At 38.9% G+C, this 14,905-nt stretch overlaps 2 protein-coding genes across 5 annotated transcripts; one reads left to right on the top strand and one right to left on the bottom strand.

The window, feature by feature from the left end:
* The first annotated feature begins 3,152 nt into the window (after window positions 1–3,152).
* Window positions 3,153–9,529, top strand: LOC112291831 (polypyrimidine tract-binding protein homolog 3). 4 transcript variants are annotated; one of them, XM_090255824.1, is made up of 16 exons: window positions 3,153–3,735; window positions 4,617–4,697; window positions 5,049–5,125; window positions 5,538–5,609; window positions 5,794–5,870; window positions 5,967–6,057; window positions 6,258–6,390; window positions 6,861–6,925; window positions 7,045–7,094; window positions 7,283–7,324; window positions 7,556–7,622; window positions 7,931–7,991; window positions 8,100–8,155; window positions 8,296–8,409; window positions 8,566–8,709; window positions 8,888–9,529. In XM_090255824.1, the coding sequence occupies exons 2-16, from the start codon at window positions 4,670–4,672 to the stop codon at window positions 9,275–9,277; spliced, it is 1,467 nt and encodes a 488-aa protein (XP_090111950.1). In that variant the 5' UTR covers window positions 3,153–3,735; window positions 4,617–4,669; the 3' UTR covers window positions 9,278–9,529. The 4 variants fall into 4 exon arrangements, with proteins under 4 accessions (XP_090111950.1, XP_090111953.1, XP_090111952.1 ...); XM_090255826.1 differs by lacking the exon at window positions 3,153–3,735 and adding an exon at window positions 3,881–4,021; XM_090255825.1 differs by lacking the exon at window positions 3,153–3,735 and adding an exon at window positions 4,075–4,302.
* Window positions 9,530–13,859: 4,330 nt separating this feature from the next.
* LOC112291940 (uncharacterized) lies at window positions 13,860–14,768 on the bottom strand. Its single transcript, XM_024539969.3, has 2 exons — window positions 14,409–14,768; window positions 13,860–14,312 (listed from the first exon to the last, which is right to left on the bottom strand). Exons 1-2 carry the CDS (start codon window positions 14,635–14,637, stop codon window positions 14,116–14,118), a joined length of 426 nt encoding a protein of 141 aa, XP_024395737.1. The 5' UTR covers window positions 14,638–14,768; the 3' UTR covers window positions 13,860–14,115.
* Between the last annotated feature and the right edge of the window lie 137 nt (window positions 14,769–14,905).

Here is a 14,905-nt window from a genome sequence, read left to right as displayed (position 1 = left end):
ATTATGAAATAAATTTACTTTTGTCTACTTCTACTTAATCATATAGGAAAATAATAGAGTAAATATGTACATCCGTATCATATGGCCAATAAGACATTATCACATAGTTCTTTAATAGATGGTATATCTTGAAGTAAGAGAGAAGCTTTCTTCATTCTTTCTTGTATCCTATCTTGGTTCAAAACTTCTTAGTTTTTTTTTTTTTTTTTTTTTTTTAAATTTGGCAATAGCTATTTTAGTTTCAATTATATATATATAAGTTTTTTACTTTTAGTCTTTTGATAATATAAGAGTATATTGTAATTTTTAAAATTTTATTGTGGTACATATTCTTGACAATATGAATAAATAATATCAATATATCAGTGATAATTAATGTTTTTTGATGCTTATAAAAAAATAAAAAAGTTGGTATTATTCTTATGTATAGTCATGTTAGACTATTATAGAAGCTCAAAAATAAAATAGAACTTATATTTATAAAAATTAAAGATTATCATAAAAAAACATTAGATAATGTAATAAATTATAATTTGTTTTATAAATTTACTATTGGTGATAGAAAAAAAGACTTAATCTAAATAGAACTATTTATAATTGATAGAAAATTAAAATATTATAGATTATAATTGTGTCAATATAATCACAAGTATCTATTTGGGCTTTTTGAAAAAAATTAGCTTAATTATTTTATACTAAAAATATAAAATCAATATATATATATATATATATATATATATATATTATCTCATTTTAAAAATTTATATCAAATATTTTGTTTTTGTTTTGTTTTTGTTTTTGTTTTTGTTTTGTTTTGTTTTGTTTTTTTTTTGCTACAAATTAACACTTAAACTGATTATACAAATCTAAGTAATCTCATTCTTCTTAAATAAGTCTTTGATAATAGAGTTATTATCCAAAAAAAATCTTATATATAATATTTTTAAATATATTTTGATTATTTTTGTATATTTATTATTTAATGTCTTAATTTTGATTGTTTTTGGCTTAATACTCATCATATTATAAATTTTTATTTTTATAATTATGACAATATCAATTACCTTTAATTTCTAAAGAGTGCTTATACTTTATATTGTATAAGATTTTTATTAAAGAAGTTTATAGATTTATTAATTTTATCTTAAAAGAAAAAGTTATAAATTATAAAATTCATTCTATAGAAGCTTTTAGCACTTTATTCAATTCACAACTCTTACACAATTATTGACACATTGTAAAATTTTATCAATTTTTTTATTAATACAACCATGGTTTTTAAACATGAAGAAGTTTATATTAATTATGGTTCTTATATCGTCAAGTAATTTGATAAAACTCTAGTCTAAATTTTATTTAGACCAAATTTATTAAGATTTTGTGCAATTGCCAATCCAAACCAAAGTAAGTTGATAAATATTTTTATAATAATAGTCTCAATTTTTTTTTATACTCTTTTTTTTGGCCATAAATTTAATTTTGTACAAATGATAATTTTTTTATAAGATTTATTATAAAAAAAAATATTTTTTTTGAGCCAAATTTATTTAGATATTTTAATAAAAGTATTAATTTTTATTTAAAATAATTTTATATTTTTTATATGTCTGTATATTTTTAGTTTTTTTAGTTTTTTTATTTAAGAGAATCTAATTTAATTTTTTCTAAAAGGTCAATATCTTTATAAAGATTAATTTATATAAATCAATAATTTATACTAAATATAGAATAATATAGATAATAATATTTTAAATTTTTTCTTAATATATTACTTATATTTTTTCTAAAAATTGGTATTGTTGCTATGTAAATAAAAAATAAAGAATGAAAAAAAATACAATTACAAGTTATCCTTATGAGCAACCATATGTTTTAACTATTGTTTTGTAATTTTTTGTGTAAGACCTAACTCCATGCAAAATCCCCTTTAAGAACAACTTAATTTCTTCAGACCATTTTTCATTACCATGCATTTCCTAGTAAATCCCTCTATGACAATCCAATTCTACAAAACTCCTCCTTAATTAGAAATTTGTTGATGAATTCTACCTATGGATTGTTATCCACAAGGTGCAATTTTTTTGCCCCCATACCTCTGTTGACTACATGCTTGTTACCTTAAAATAATGGACAAGAGCAAAGAGATTATTTGTTTTAGCAAATAAAATAAATAAATAAATAAATAAATAAATAATGTTGTTTGGCACTAGAGAGAGATTAGAGGCAATGGGTAAAATGCTAATCTTACAACCTCTTGCAAGGTTGTGAGAACAAATAACAATATATGTCCTTTTGAATTTGTAGATTAATCATGTTTGTTCCAATTCTTCTCTTTGCCCTTGGCTCTCTTCCATAGGCAACACATCTCTCATCGCCTTACTCCATGAGCCATTCTTAGCATTCATTCAATGCCAATGTGGGTTCACTAACATTTTCAATCTTTCTTAAATATATATTTTTCACTGTACTCTACCCCAAATAATAATAATAATAATAATTCTGGATTGACTTGGATGAATACCAGTTTCAGAAAAGTCGTCCTCCTCCTCTATTTCCCAATTGGGGGGAGTTCAACTGTAGCTTTGTGAAGCCAGCCCACTCCACAAGACTCGCAATTGTCGTGTAGGCAACTTTTGGCACCTCAAGCGATAACGCAACCTCTCACTTGGATAGAAGTGTAACATCATGAAAACTCTTTTTGATGATCAACAACAAAATTGGTCCTTCCTTGCAGGGACTCTCTCTCATCTTGGTGCTTAATCACTAAACCCAGCCTCCACTCAAAGATCTTTCCAGCTCCCAAGTGGGTAATTATCTTCACACACTAAGGCGGCATGTGCAGGCGTGGGACCCAACAAGCTACTCAGTGGACCCTCCTCACCAACAGTCGAGTAAGTCTTCTCTGTAAGTGTGAAGACCTAGTGTGCCACAACAGCGAAGTAAGTTGCCTCCCAATATTGTTTATTCTTCACAGCCCCCTTGGTATCCAGTTACATCTCTGCACACAGCACACCACAATAGCAGCTGTGCCGCGGGCATAGGTCCAAGGAGGATCCAGATCCCTGGCGCCGTACCGAGCCAAGACTGCGATGGAGTGGACACCCGTGTTGACAGGGTACCACAGTATATATCAGGGAGGCTGAAACTTTTGGTTCCCCTTGATAGCAAATAAGTGTATCCTACTCGGGTTCAAAAAATAAAGAAGACGGAAGAAGGAGAAGCGGAGGGAGCGAGGGATACAATACGCCGAGGATTTTGGGACCCAGAGAGGGGGAAGACCTAACGGGGATCACAAGAAGAACCAGGAGGGCAGAGGCAGAGAGTTGAGGCAGAGAGAGAGAGAGTGTGTGTGAGAGAGGCAGAGGAATGTGGGAGTGTGTGTGTGTCTGTGGCGGTGTCGTCGTTTGGTGGACTTTGGCAGCAGTGAGTGACAGACAGCGCCATATCTAAGTAAGAGCCCAGATGATGATGATGATGATGATGCCAGGAGGAGCTGCTCCCGCCTATGCACCACCCCAGCCCTCGTCTCGGAGGATGATGATCCCGCTTTAGAGCTATTGCAAGCTCGTTTTTCCTCCTCCTCCTCCTCTTCCCTTGCCCGCTCCCTCCCTTCCCCCTTTTCCCTTTTACCTATTGCTGTGCGGCCCAGGCTGACCAGGCTTCACTGTCCATACCTAGTTTCGCCGGGGAGCCTTGAGGGTGCGGGCAGGAGCGGCGGTCCCGAAGGGTAGTACGGTACGTGGTGCAAGCACTTCTGGCCACAGCTTTTTTGCGTCTGCCAATTTATGTGGGCGTGGGTGGGTCAATTTTTGGGGTGAGAACCTTCGTTTGTTTGTGCACGGCCAGTGCGTTAGTGGGACTGTGCAAGCGTAGTGGTGTCGATGGGGTCGGGGGTTGCTAAGCCACTTGCATTTGGGTCTGATTGCTGCTCCCGCGGTCTGCGGTGTGCCTGTAACGTGGTCGCGTCTCTGGATGCTGGCGTATTATGGAAGTGAATTTTATTGCGCGTTTGTTCTATTGAGTGCGTTTTTTTTTTTTTTTTTTTTTTTTTTTGCATATTTTACTTTCCCTTTCTCCTTTGTATTTGAAGAAATCGGTCTTCTTCGAAAGCCAGTCGTTGGGCTTTGGAAGCGTGAATCAGTGCATTTCCATGTCTTTTTTGAGCATCTTTGTTCTTTATCACTCTTTCCCAAATCCCGGAGGTTTAGCTTATGGGTTTTAAAAATCTTTGAGACTGGTTCGGAAGTTTTTAAAACACTGCAGAGTGCGTCTCTCCGTTTGCTCGCCTTCACGAGTCCTCTGGTATCTGCGCATCTCTTCTTTTCCGGGCGTATCTTCATCCACTTATACAGGCTGATTCTGTGGATGGCTGGTTTGTGGTGTAGGAAAGTGGATTGGATGCTCTCTATTTTTTCAACTTTGTACATATTCTGTAGATGTTGATGTCACCCTATATCAGCCAGTGAGAGTTTGACGTTGTTGCAATGGTGTGACTACCCTTCCCAGCGGTGTTCTTGTGTAGTTACTGTGCTCGTATGGTCAGTGCATTGGTTCTTGTTGTTCCTCAGATTAGTCCTCATAGCCTTCTTATTCCTGCCATGTTTATCCTTCAACAGATATCTGCGGACCAAATCTGTTTCATCTCTCTTCTCTGTGAAGCAGATACATTATGAGGCATCCTATCAGGCATTTGCAAGGTGGGACCGTGTGTGGTGTATGCGTGATTGGTTTGTGGTGAATTTGGGGTGACTTGTGCGAATGCAGAGAATGAGAGGGTTGTCCATTTTGGTGTCAATGTGGTACTTTATTGTGAGGAGTGGGCGTGGCTTACGAGAAGGAATCGTGCAGTGGTTTGATGGGTTGAGTGATGATTTTGCGTGTAGCAGTAATCGTGGAATCGGTGTTGGTCCCGTAATGATAAGCTGTGGATACATGTAGTCGTCATAAGCGGCACTTGGCAAGTACCATGCGAAGAGCATTATGTTACTCGTACGACAACTTATTTGGAGATAGGAATCTGACGTTGTCTACTTTTTTCCCGTGTGCAGCGCTTACTGCGAACGCCAAGATGACGGAACCTTCAAAAGTGCTTCATATACGAAATGTTGGACCTGAAATAGCAGAGGTATGATTTTTCCCTCCTGAATTTCCTTTCCTGATGATGTTGACTTGAGACACCTAAAAACTCATAAATAGCTTCTAGTCTTTAGACAAGCGCAGGTGTTTTTCCTGAGAGCATCGACATAATATGTCAAAATTATAAGACGTGGTGACTCCGTACGAGATTGCCAATGTGAAATTTCCATAAATTGGATAGTATCACGCTGTAGGTTGAAAGTGTTAAACGTATACTTGTCAGGAGATCTCTTTGATACACGGTTATGTCGCTAGTGAAATGCATAGAGTGAGGGTGTTGTTGAACTAGTTATAATTGGTTCCTCTGCCACGAGTCAGCGAAATGCAAAACTAGTGTTATCCAATCATGCTTTATTTTTAAATCTTAGGTGTCTACCATTTCATTTCTTTGTCTTGCCCAGCATGACCTCCTCCAGCTTGCCCAGTCGTTTGGAGTGGTGCAAAAAGTGGTGATGTTGCGTGCAAAGAATCAGGTACATTTTTTCACTTGGGGGTTTAATCTCGGCAGAACCTTAAGACATTCTTGTCTTCTCTTTCTAATTGAATACGTTCTATTCTACTTTTAATATATACTGCTCAGTGACAAGGATCCCAGGTTGTGTTGTGGTGTCAAGTATTGTTTGGCTCATTTTTCTCCCTTTATCTTTGAAATTGCAGGCTCTATTGCAGATGCAGGACATTCCATCTGCCATCAATTTGATGCAGTACTATACTACAGTGCAGCCAAGCGTGCGGTGAGTTGAGTAGTTCAACAGTATCTCGATCTTCTACGTCGACTATGCTTCACCATTTTAAATAAGTTTGCTGATTCTAATTCTTGGGTTATGCAGGGGAAGGAATGTGTACATGCAGTTCTCGTCTCATCCGGAATTAACCACACCTGATCAAAGCGGACAAACGAGGCGGTTACCTGCAGAGCAGGTCAGAATCGGATCTTGATCCCAGCTACAGTGTGTTCCTCCTGATACTTCTCTGTGGGTATGCGAGACTTCTTCCCAATAGGCAGGCCTTAGCCTCTCTTTTGCTTGTCTTTCTTCTCTGGCTACTCTCACTTCTTTTCCCCCTTCCTTCTTCCCATGCTGGGGAAACGTTGGACTTGTCTCTGCTTTGCTATTCTTCAGGAACTGCTGCCCAATCGAATTCTTTTAATTACCATACACAACCCGCTCTATCCTATCACCGTGGATGTGCTGCACCAAGTGTTTTCCCCCCATGGCTTTGTCGAGAAGATCGTCACCTTCACAAAGTCAGCTGGTCAGCTTCTCTTCTGTCTTGGCTATCTCTCTGCCTTCTGCCTTTTTCGGGCCCTTTTCTTTCACCATTTTTCTCTTTCTGGCGGGTAGTCAAAGGTGGGCGCGGGCTCATACCAGCCGTAGTAATTGGAAAATAATAGTACGTGGTAGAATGTGTTGTGGAGGCAGTGTGTTGAAGGAGCAGGGTTTGATTGTTGAGGGAAAGCGGTGGCTGTGGAAGTACAGCAGTAAGCTTGGCCAAGGTTAAAGACCTTTGGGATGTGAGTTGGAAGGCCGTGGGTGTTTGGGGAAACGGTCGGTTTGCGTATGAAAGGGTGGTTGTAATGGCATAGGTAGTATGAGATGTGATCGTGTATGTGGTGTGGATTGAATCACAGACATGTTAGCACGTGAAGGTTATATTGAGCGTGAAGTAGGAGTCTGATGTATTGGAGGTGAGGCTGTGGTGTGGAATGGTAATGATGTGTGCAGGCCTTCAAGCTTTGCTGCAATATGCTTCGCAGAGCAGTGCAGTCCAAGCCAGGTCGACTTTGCAAGTAGGTGGTGTTATTTGGACATGTGTTTGTTTTTGTAGTATTTTGGCATTTTGGTATTTTATGATAGAGATGGTGATGTGGTTGAAGGGAGGTGACAAGAGGAGTGGTTGCGTTTGCAGGGGCGCAATATCTACGATGGATGCTGTACGCTGGATATCCAATATTCTAAGTAAGTGCACCCAACGTTGAGCTTAGTTGGTATGTAGTGCGGGACATGAGCTTCTTCTTTGTTGTGCATTCTTTTTTGGGGAAGAGGAAGCTGAAGTGGGTAGCATTGTATTTGAGGACACGGAGCAAATATTTGGATATATTTGAGACAGGAGGAGTGTGCTGAAACAGTGATTTGATGGTGTGCAGTCTGCAGGAGCTGCAGGTGAACTATAACAATGAACGGACGAGGTATGTGCGGGGTTGGTGTTATGTCTAATGTGACGAAATTTGTGGTAGAGGGGCAGAGGAGCAGATAATTGGTGTCCAACTGTAGCATGTGGTGTCCTGAATTGTTTACATTCATTCCAAGACATTGGATTGTGCAGTACGGTGTGTTGTTCGTGGATGATTTTGTTGTTGGCGCGATGGTGTGGAGAACGGTGAGGTGGGCGTTGAATGCTTTTGATTGTTCCTCTTCAGGGATTTTACCAATGCAGCTTTGCCATCGGAGCAGTCTCGACCAGGGAATCCTGGGAATAATATCATGGTACTGTTGCATTGATTTTTCCTCATTTATCTGATTTCTTATCGGGTCTGTGCTTATGTATGCTGGTGGTGAGTAGATAGTAAAATCTTTGACTTTAAGTGAATTGCCAAGGGTGTGAGCATTGTACTGGTTGGGGTTGTTTGTTCAGCATTTTGCTGGCAGAGCATCCTGAAGAGCTGAATGTGCTTGTCTTTCTTGGATATAATAAATGTCTTATTTAAAGGAGGTTTTTGAGTTAGCGCGTATAACTTATGTTCGAAACTTGTGATATGTGTCACTTTTTCCAACGAGGGGTGTATTTGCTGCAGTCTTCACTCTTTGGAGAGGGCGGGCATGTGTACAGCATGGGGGCAGGAGGGCCAAGGCCTGGTATGCTCCGCATCTCTATCATGGTAACAGTTCATGTGTTTCTGTGTTGGGAAAGTTGTTTAAGATTAACGAAGCATGCCGAGGCTGACTTGGATTTTGGTGGAGCAGGAGGATTTCAGCAGTCAGGAGGTCATCCGGCACTAGGGATGAATTCATACGGCCAGGTAGAGGGTGACGAATGCTAAGAACCATGGGATAGAGTTGATCGTGAGTTGGTTGCAGCTGTTGTGGGAGATATCCGTCTTGGAGGATGAAATTGTTTGGAAGTATTTGACGGATGCATTATGATGGTGGTGGTGTGTAGGTTGCCATGGGAGGTGCATCTGCGGCTGCTGCAGCGTTCGGTGGTGTGCTTCCTCCGGGTATCACAGGCACGAACGATAGAAGCACCTTGCTCGTTTCGAACCTTGTGCCAGAGGTAAATCGTCGAGCATTTGTAGGAGTGGATGTTGTGGAGTGATGAGGTGTAGGTTTTGTTGAGGAGAACAGATGGGAAGGGAGGGCATGCGAGGGTGGGGACTCTTCGAAGGTGCAGGTTTTTGAGGGAATGGAAAGTGGGATGATTGTTGTGCAGAAAATTGATGCTGATAGACTCTTCAACCTGTTTTCGAACTACGGGAACATTGTGCGCATCAAGATTCTTCATAATAAGCCAGACCACGCTCTGATTCAGATGGGAGATGGATTTCAAGCAGAGCTGGCTTTCAACTATCTAAAGGTATGCTAGTATTTTCTGGAGTTGAATTACTTGTTTTGAAGTGTTGTTTAGTGAACAGAGGCTGAGTTGAGCACGGCGACGGAGATACCATGTGTGGGGTAGTTTCTTTTGTTGTGGACGATGTCGTGTGGAAGATGCGGTTGGTGAGTTGGAAAGGTGGAGAATTTGGGATGTGCAGGGCGTGACACTGTTCGGAAAGCGCATGGATGTCAACTTCTCGAAGCACGCGCAGATCAACCCGTCACCAGACACTAGCGATTTCTCATCGTCTCCTTTGAATCGGTTTAATCGGAATGCTGCGAAGAACTACCGGTACTGCTGTGCCCCAACGAAGATGATTCATGTGTCGAGCCTGCCAGCGGATATTGCTTTGGAAGACATCACGAGTCACCTGTCTGCGCACGGGACGGTCGCAAACGCGAAGGTATTTGAGTCGAATGGGAAGAAGCAGGCTTTAATGCTGTTTGAGAGTGAGGAACAGGCGACAGAGGCGCTTGTGTGCAAACATGCGAGCCAACTGCAGAGCAACACCATCCGGCTTGCATTTTCAAAGCTGGCCTCCGTGTAGTTGTAATTTAGCATAGCTGTTAGGTGGATAGGCATCGTAGAGCTTTGGGCACAATTTTGTAGTTTGGAAGAGTATCTGCGAAATCGGTTGCTTATCATTGTAATTGAATGGCATATACTGTAATGACCTATTGGATGCGAATAGGAATGAGCAACAGGAGATAGTTCTTCCGTCTTCCGTGCCGGCGGAGACAGTTGTGTCGATATATAATCATCCCACCTGCCTTCGCTGTTGTGGTTACTGTTTTCGAAACTTCTTCTTCTTTAGTTTTATGCAGTTTTTGTTTGCAATTTCATGGCGGTCTTATTTAAGTCGCACTGATTATTTGCATCATGATCTAATTTTGTTTGCTCTGTTAAAACTTTTAAGTGGTAATATTCTTGTTTCAGTATGTTTGCGCGGTTGGTTAATGGGTATCGCTCTCGATTAAGTTGGTTGATTCTTGATGCTATTGTCAAGTGTACCCCTGTTGCTGGTTAGTTTTCTTGGACTTTGTGCTTATCCATTTTAGTCTTGCAGACGCTCCCTTTTTACAAGTAATAGATCCAGTTGGTTGAGCTCTAATATTTTGATAAAGATGCATTTTTACGACGAATGTTTGCATGTGAAGTGATTTCATCAGATACGGCACTAATTGTGGGATCATAAAGAATTGATATCAGATATGTCATACCTTCTCCTTGAACTGCACGTGGGGCAACAATGATGACTTTTGGAAGGGTGACTTTGTTCCTAGTGATAGTAGATGGCGGAGTTGAGTTGGTCGGTGTGGTGCGGTTTGACTTTGCTGGCAAGTGACATTGCTGGCAGCCGCTTCATGCATGTAATAACCATTTTTTTTTCCTGCAACGCTCAGTTCTTGGCCCGATTCTGTGTAATTAGGCACTGGCAGCACAATGTTCCCGTTCATCCGTGTCGAGGATCTTCGGCTTCCCGTTTCTTATACCGTAACAAACTGTGTCTGCATTAAAGCTCGCTGTGAGTTTGTCATTCATTGCAGTCCTTTTTTGAATTCTACGTAAATTGGTTTTACGATGACATCTTTTGAATAGTGACTCTTGATTGAAAAGGGAGTTGGGAAACGGGTTAAAAGCACTTGAAACAATGAAATGTAGAACAATCACTTGTAAAATTTAACTCAATAAATTATTATACCAATTTAATCTTGAGATTCTTACATTTGCAGTAGGTGTACAATTTTGTCTCTTAGGATCTGGTTTCAACCTTGATTCACAATCATTTTTTTCTAGATATCAATCTAAGGTTCTTTTAGGTAAGTTTTGCTGAAAGCTACTCTTTATTTTTACCTTGTTTGTACCTTGAGATTATATTTTATGTTTATTTTTATTTTATTTTACCATAATACTCATTTAAACACACAAATGTTTTGAACTTATTATGCTTTTGTCAAGCTTCCGTGCACTTTTGTAATAATTGGTGCATTTGCCAAAGCATTTGTATTAGTGCAAAATATAACTAACAGGAAAGTTTTTTGGCAATTGACAATGTTGTACATATTCTTGGGCATATTATGCTTATTCCAAGCAATCATTCTTGCTGGTTTTTTCTCAATGGACTTTGGTCCCATTGGTTGTCTTGTCATATTTGATTTTTGTGTTTGATGATGATAGAATTTTAACATGCATTCCAATTAATAAATTTATAAAAGACAATCTTTATTACAAGCTCAATATGTTTGCATTCATAGATCTTCCGAGCATATTTAAGTTATTTTTATAGCAAGTCTTTTATTTCATGATTGTTTTGTTGATAAATTTTTATACTTATCAATTTAGATATTTATTCCTTGTAATTCTATACTAGCATCAATATATTGTTTTTAATATATAATTCTTATTTTATTCAAAGTGTTTGTTTAAATAATTTTTTTTTGTGATTGTTACTTCTTGATGAAGTTTTTTTTATCATTTCCTTTTATATAAAAAAAAAAATTAACTCTTAAAATATGTTTGTTGTTATTTTTGAGATATAATTTCTTTTTTTCTTGTGGTGAAATCTTTTGTTTTATAAAATTTTGGATATGTTTGTAGAGAAGTTAAAGATTGTGCCACAAATACCAAATATATATATATATATATATATATATATATATATTATTGTTATTGATTGGAATTAGTGTTATTATATATATATATATATATATATCTAAATATGTGTGTGTGTGTGTGTATGTGTGTGTGTGTGTGTATGTATGTGTGTGTATGTAATTTATTGCAAAAATATATGGCTAAGTAAGAAGATTTATTAAAAACTTGGATTAGTAAATCCAATGGCAAATAATAGTATTTTTGTGTATAAAAATTATAGCCTTTATGTTTATAAACTATTGTTGGTTTTGTAATCATCTATAAAAAAAAAGTTTTTACAAAATAATAAGTTTATAAACTTATTAAATATTCCACTAAGAAAGAATAAAAGACCAAATCACTGTGATCCAATTGGATGTATGAAGCCAAAATAGATAATAATGATTCTTAGATAATACTTTTAAAGCTACCTCTATAATAAAAAATCAAAAAATCAAAATAAAAATTAGAAGCTTCTAATGCTTACTTTAACTACCAACACTTGAGCCAACTGATGAAATGAAATATAGAATTCCATCTCTAGAGTGGCTCACATTAGGATTCAAGACAACGGAATGACAAAATCCCTTAAGCAGTTAAAAGCAAAAAAAAAACAAAACAAAACAAAACAAAGCAAACGGGTTCGATAAGTTCACATTCAGCAAGTGAGAGCGAATTTTGTGAAGAATCGACGAGGGATTTATGTGGCACCAACTGCCGAAGAGGCTTCCTTCGTCCAAAACAACACATGCTCAACATCTAAGCAGCAGAAGACTTAATCAAAGCAAAATGAACTGAATCACTAAGAAAAAAACCATTCGTGATAAACTTGACATAACGCAATCCCTACTGTTTCATTGAGCTAAAAGCTGCTGTTTGGCAATGCGGTGTGAGGCCTGGATGATCAATTGCAAAGTAGCACTGAAAATGGGCTTCAAGTTGAGAATTCCACTTCATTCTTAGAAAGACATAAGGGGCACATTGTCTAAAGTAGAAATAGCATTCTTGTCGATGAGATCATGGTTTATCAGAGATGGCAAGTCATTCGCCGCAGATCGCATTATGTGAAAAACCTCCTCTTATTATTCGAATGTTTAGTGTTTTCACACTTTTCACCAGCATGATGCTTACGTTGCAATAACTTGCCTACTTGTCTAGGAGAATTCTGTGGTACTAGCAGTGCTTTGTACAGAAACACTAACTCAATCCGTTGTGATAAGCGAAGGACTTGCTCTTTGCGGTACTATTCGGAAACCAGGATTCGCAGTTGTAGTATTAGTTGTAATGTGCACTGCTAACTATAATCCTACTAGTTGACTCCCCACGAAGTGCTCCTGGACCCTGAACGAAATTTTGCTATCTGGGTATGAGCAAAATCTCGTTTTGGCTTGTTGGTCAGGTGAGCATTTGATCAGAACGTTTTCTCTGCTCCTAGTTGTTACTCTTTCGTCTTAGGTTAAACGTGATGAAGCTCCATGGTCAGAACCTTGACTTACGACAGTCTTCCTTGTAAGTTATACCATTGACTGCATTAGAATTACAGGATCTACGCGTGATTTTAATTCGCTTCATGATGTCCATGCCAATGCCAGAGGATTCAACGTGGCACTGGATAGTCGTAACCTCATATTTTCCATTTGAAGGGCGGAGATGGTAATCACTTGGACACTATAAATCTTCCCCACAGCTTTCTTAGTGGTCAGCCAATGCGCGATCAAGTTCTAAACCTAAGGCAATTGCAGAAACACAGAAAATGATGGCTCTTGACGCTCCCACAAAGAAACGAATCAATCTCACACGTCCTGCGACCTGGGTGACATGAATTTTCGTAACCAACCTTGATTGTGTTGTTGTCTGGTTGTGCATTTCAAAGAGCTAGATTACACACTTTGAGTCGGTTTGGAAGGCACAGATGTCTGCTTTCTAGGTAAAACACAATCAACGACATGAACAATCCTCAGTATGGTCTCAACTGAAGTATTCCGTAGAAATTATCTTTACAGTCGATTGGCTAAGGTATATGATTTCTCACACTTGATTGGTCAGTTACCGAGATGCTGGGCATTTTAGTTGATGGGATACTCAGCTGCAGAATTCGCAGAATCGATGTCATACCGTAGGATTCCAGAGGATTCGTTCCATATTTGCAAACTAGGGGATAAACCTCAAGCTAACGTGTAGCCAAACATTTCAACTTTGTAACACGAAAACCGGTGTGCAGAACTCAGGCACACTCAAGCACTAGGGCTCAAGGACGACTCAAATACTCCAAGCAATCAGAAGCCTTCATCAAGGTAACGAGGAGAATAACTACAGTAGATATCACGACCTAATGTTACATTAATGTCTACGAAAATGTACCTTCGTTTATACATTGGATAAACGAAAATTATGATCAAATCTGCAAGTTCACTCCTCAGCCTACCTCATTCTTAGGGTTACACCTCAGTAGGGCAACCAATGCGAGGTTATCATTCCAACACAAAGACCAGTGGTAAGATCGCTTCGGAAACTAAGAAATCGGATCAGGAAATAGAGATGCCGCCTTCTATGTTCCCGTTTATACAATGAGATTCACTGCCACTGCCAAATCGGCAAAGTAGACGTGAAGTTCGTCAATCTACATCTTAAATGCTAGTGCACAAATTAACACAAATTCAGTCAGAGTACGGCTAGAGACATCGAATTTGAGCGCAACCATAAGCTTGTGTAGTAAGAGGTCTTAAACTCCACAAGCTGCACGTAACTTCACTACGATCCCTTGGGACCATTCAGAATCGGAATGTCAGAGAAGTCGGCGAAATTGTATATCAAATACACATAACCACCTCCAAAGACTGTCAAACACACCAGGAGGACGGCAAACCAAAGTGCACCGCCGAAGGACTGCCCTAAGGCTTTTTCTATTTCCTCCACTTTGCCATTGAATTCCGACTTGACACCGGGATCTGCATACACAACAAAGGAATTCTACCGTCAGCTCAAAACCGAAAAAACTCAAAATCGTTATACAAGAGACAGAGTCATAGGATACTCGTATTCACCTCTCTCAATCTCTTTATCATCGTCTCCTGGTGCTCCCGCTCTTCTGCAAATGCTCGGCAATCTTGCAGTCCGTCTGTTGAATGCCGGCGCAATCGTTAAAACGGAGCTCTGCTCTAATCCTACTAGGTGTCTTCTAACATTTGCCGAGAACACGTGCTCTGGTTTCGAGAAGCATACTAATGGCAAAAACCCGCTGCTGGCTCCAATTGCAACACACCTAGCTGCCATTGTTGTCGTCGTGACAAACTAGGATAGACCTATTGCACAAGTTGTGCTTCACTTGGCCGGCATCAAATTTGCTCCTAACACAGCCGCTGATGAATTTCCAAACGTACCTCAATTAAAGGGATTCAGTACAGTCTTAAGAACTTCACCAATTCAAGCTGGTCGAGAGTTAATGTAGCGATAGCTTCGCACAGTATCTCCACTTTGCCAGTTGTGAAGACACGGTAGGAGGGGAAAAGTTCGGGATGGAGGATAAGGTCCTTCAAACCTT

This window comes from Physcomitrium patens, chromosome 14, assembly GCF_059467195.1.
Source record: "Physcomitrium patens ecotype Gransden chromosome 14, ASM5946719v1, whole genome shotgun sequence".
Classification (NCBI taxonomy): Eukaryota; Viridiplantae; Streptophyta; class Bryopsida; order Funariales; family Funariaceae; genus Physcomitrium; species Physcomitrium patens.
The sequence above is the reverse complement of the archived record's forward strand: the minus strand, read 5'-3'. Positions and strand labels throughout refer to the sequence as shown.

What these genes read in the sequence shown, in the direction of transcription:
- LOC112291940 (XM_024539969.3), bottom strand. Translation starts at nt 14,637, where the DNA reads ATGGCAGCTAGGTGTGTTGCAATTGGAGCCAGCAGCGGGTTTTTGCCA. An exon ending in TGATAAAGAGATTGAGAGAG is followed by an intron (nt 14,313 to 14,408) that starts GTGAATACGAGT and finishes TTGTGTATGCAG; the next exon opens with ATCCCGGTGTCAAGTCGGAA.
- LOC112291831 (XM_090255824.1), top strand. Translation starts at nt 4,670, where the DNA reads ATGAGGCATCCTATCAGGCATTTGCAAG. An exon ending in GGCGGTTACCTGCAGAGCAG is followed by an intron (nt 6,058 to 6,257) that starts GTCAGAATCGGA and finishes GCTATTCTTCAG; the next exon opens with GAACTGCTGCCCAATCGAAT. An exon ending in TTTCGAACCTTGTGCCAGAG is followed by an intron (nt 8,410 to 8,565) that starts GTAAATCGTCGA and finishes ATTGTTGTGCAG; the next exon opens with AAAATTGATGCTGATAGACT.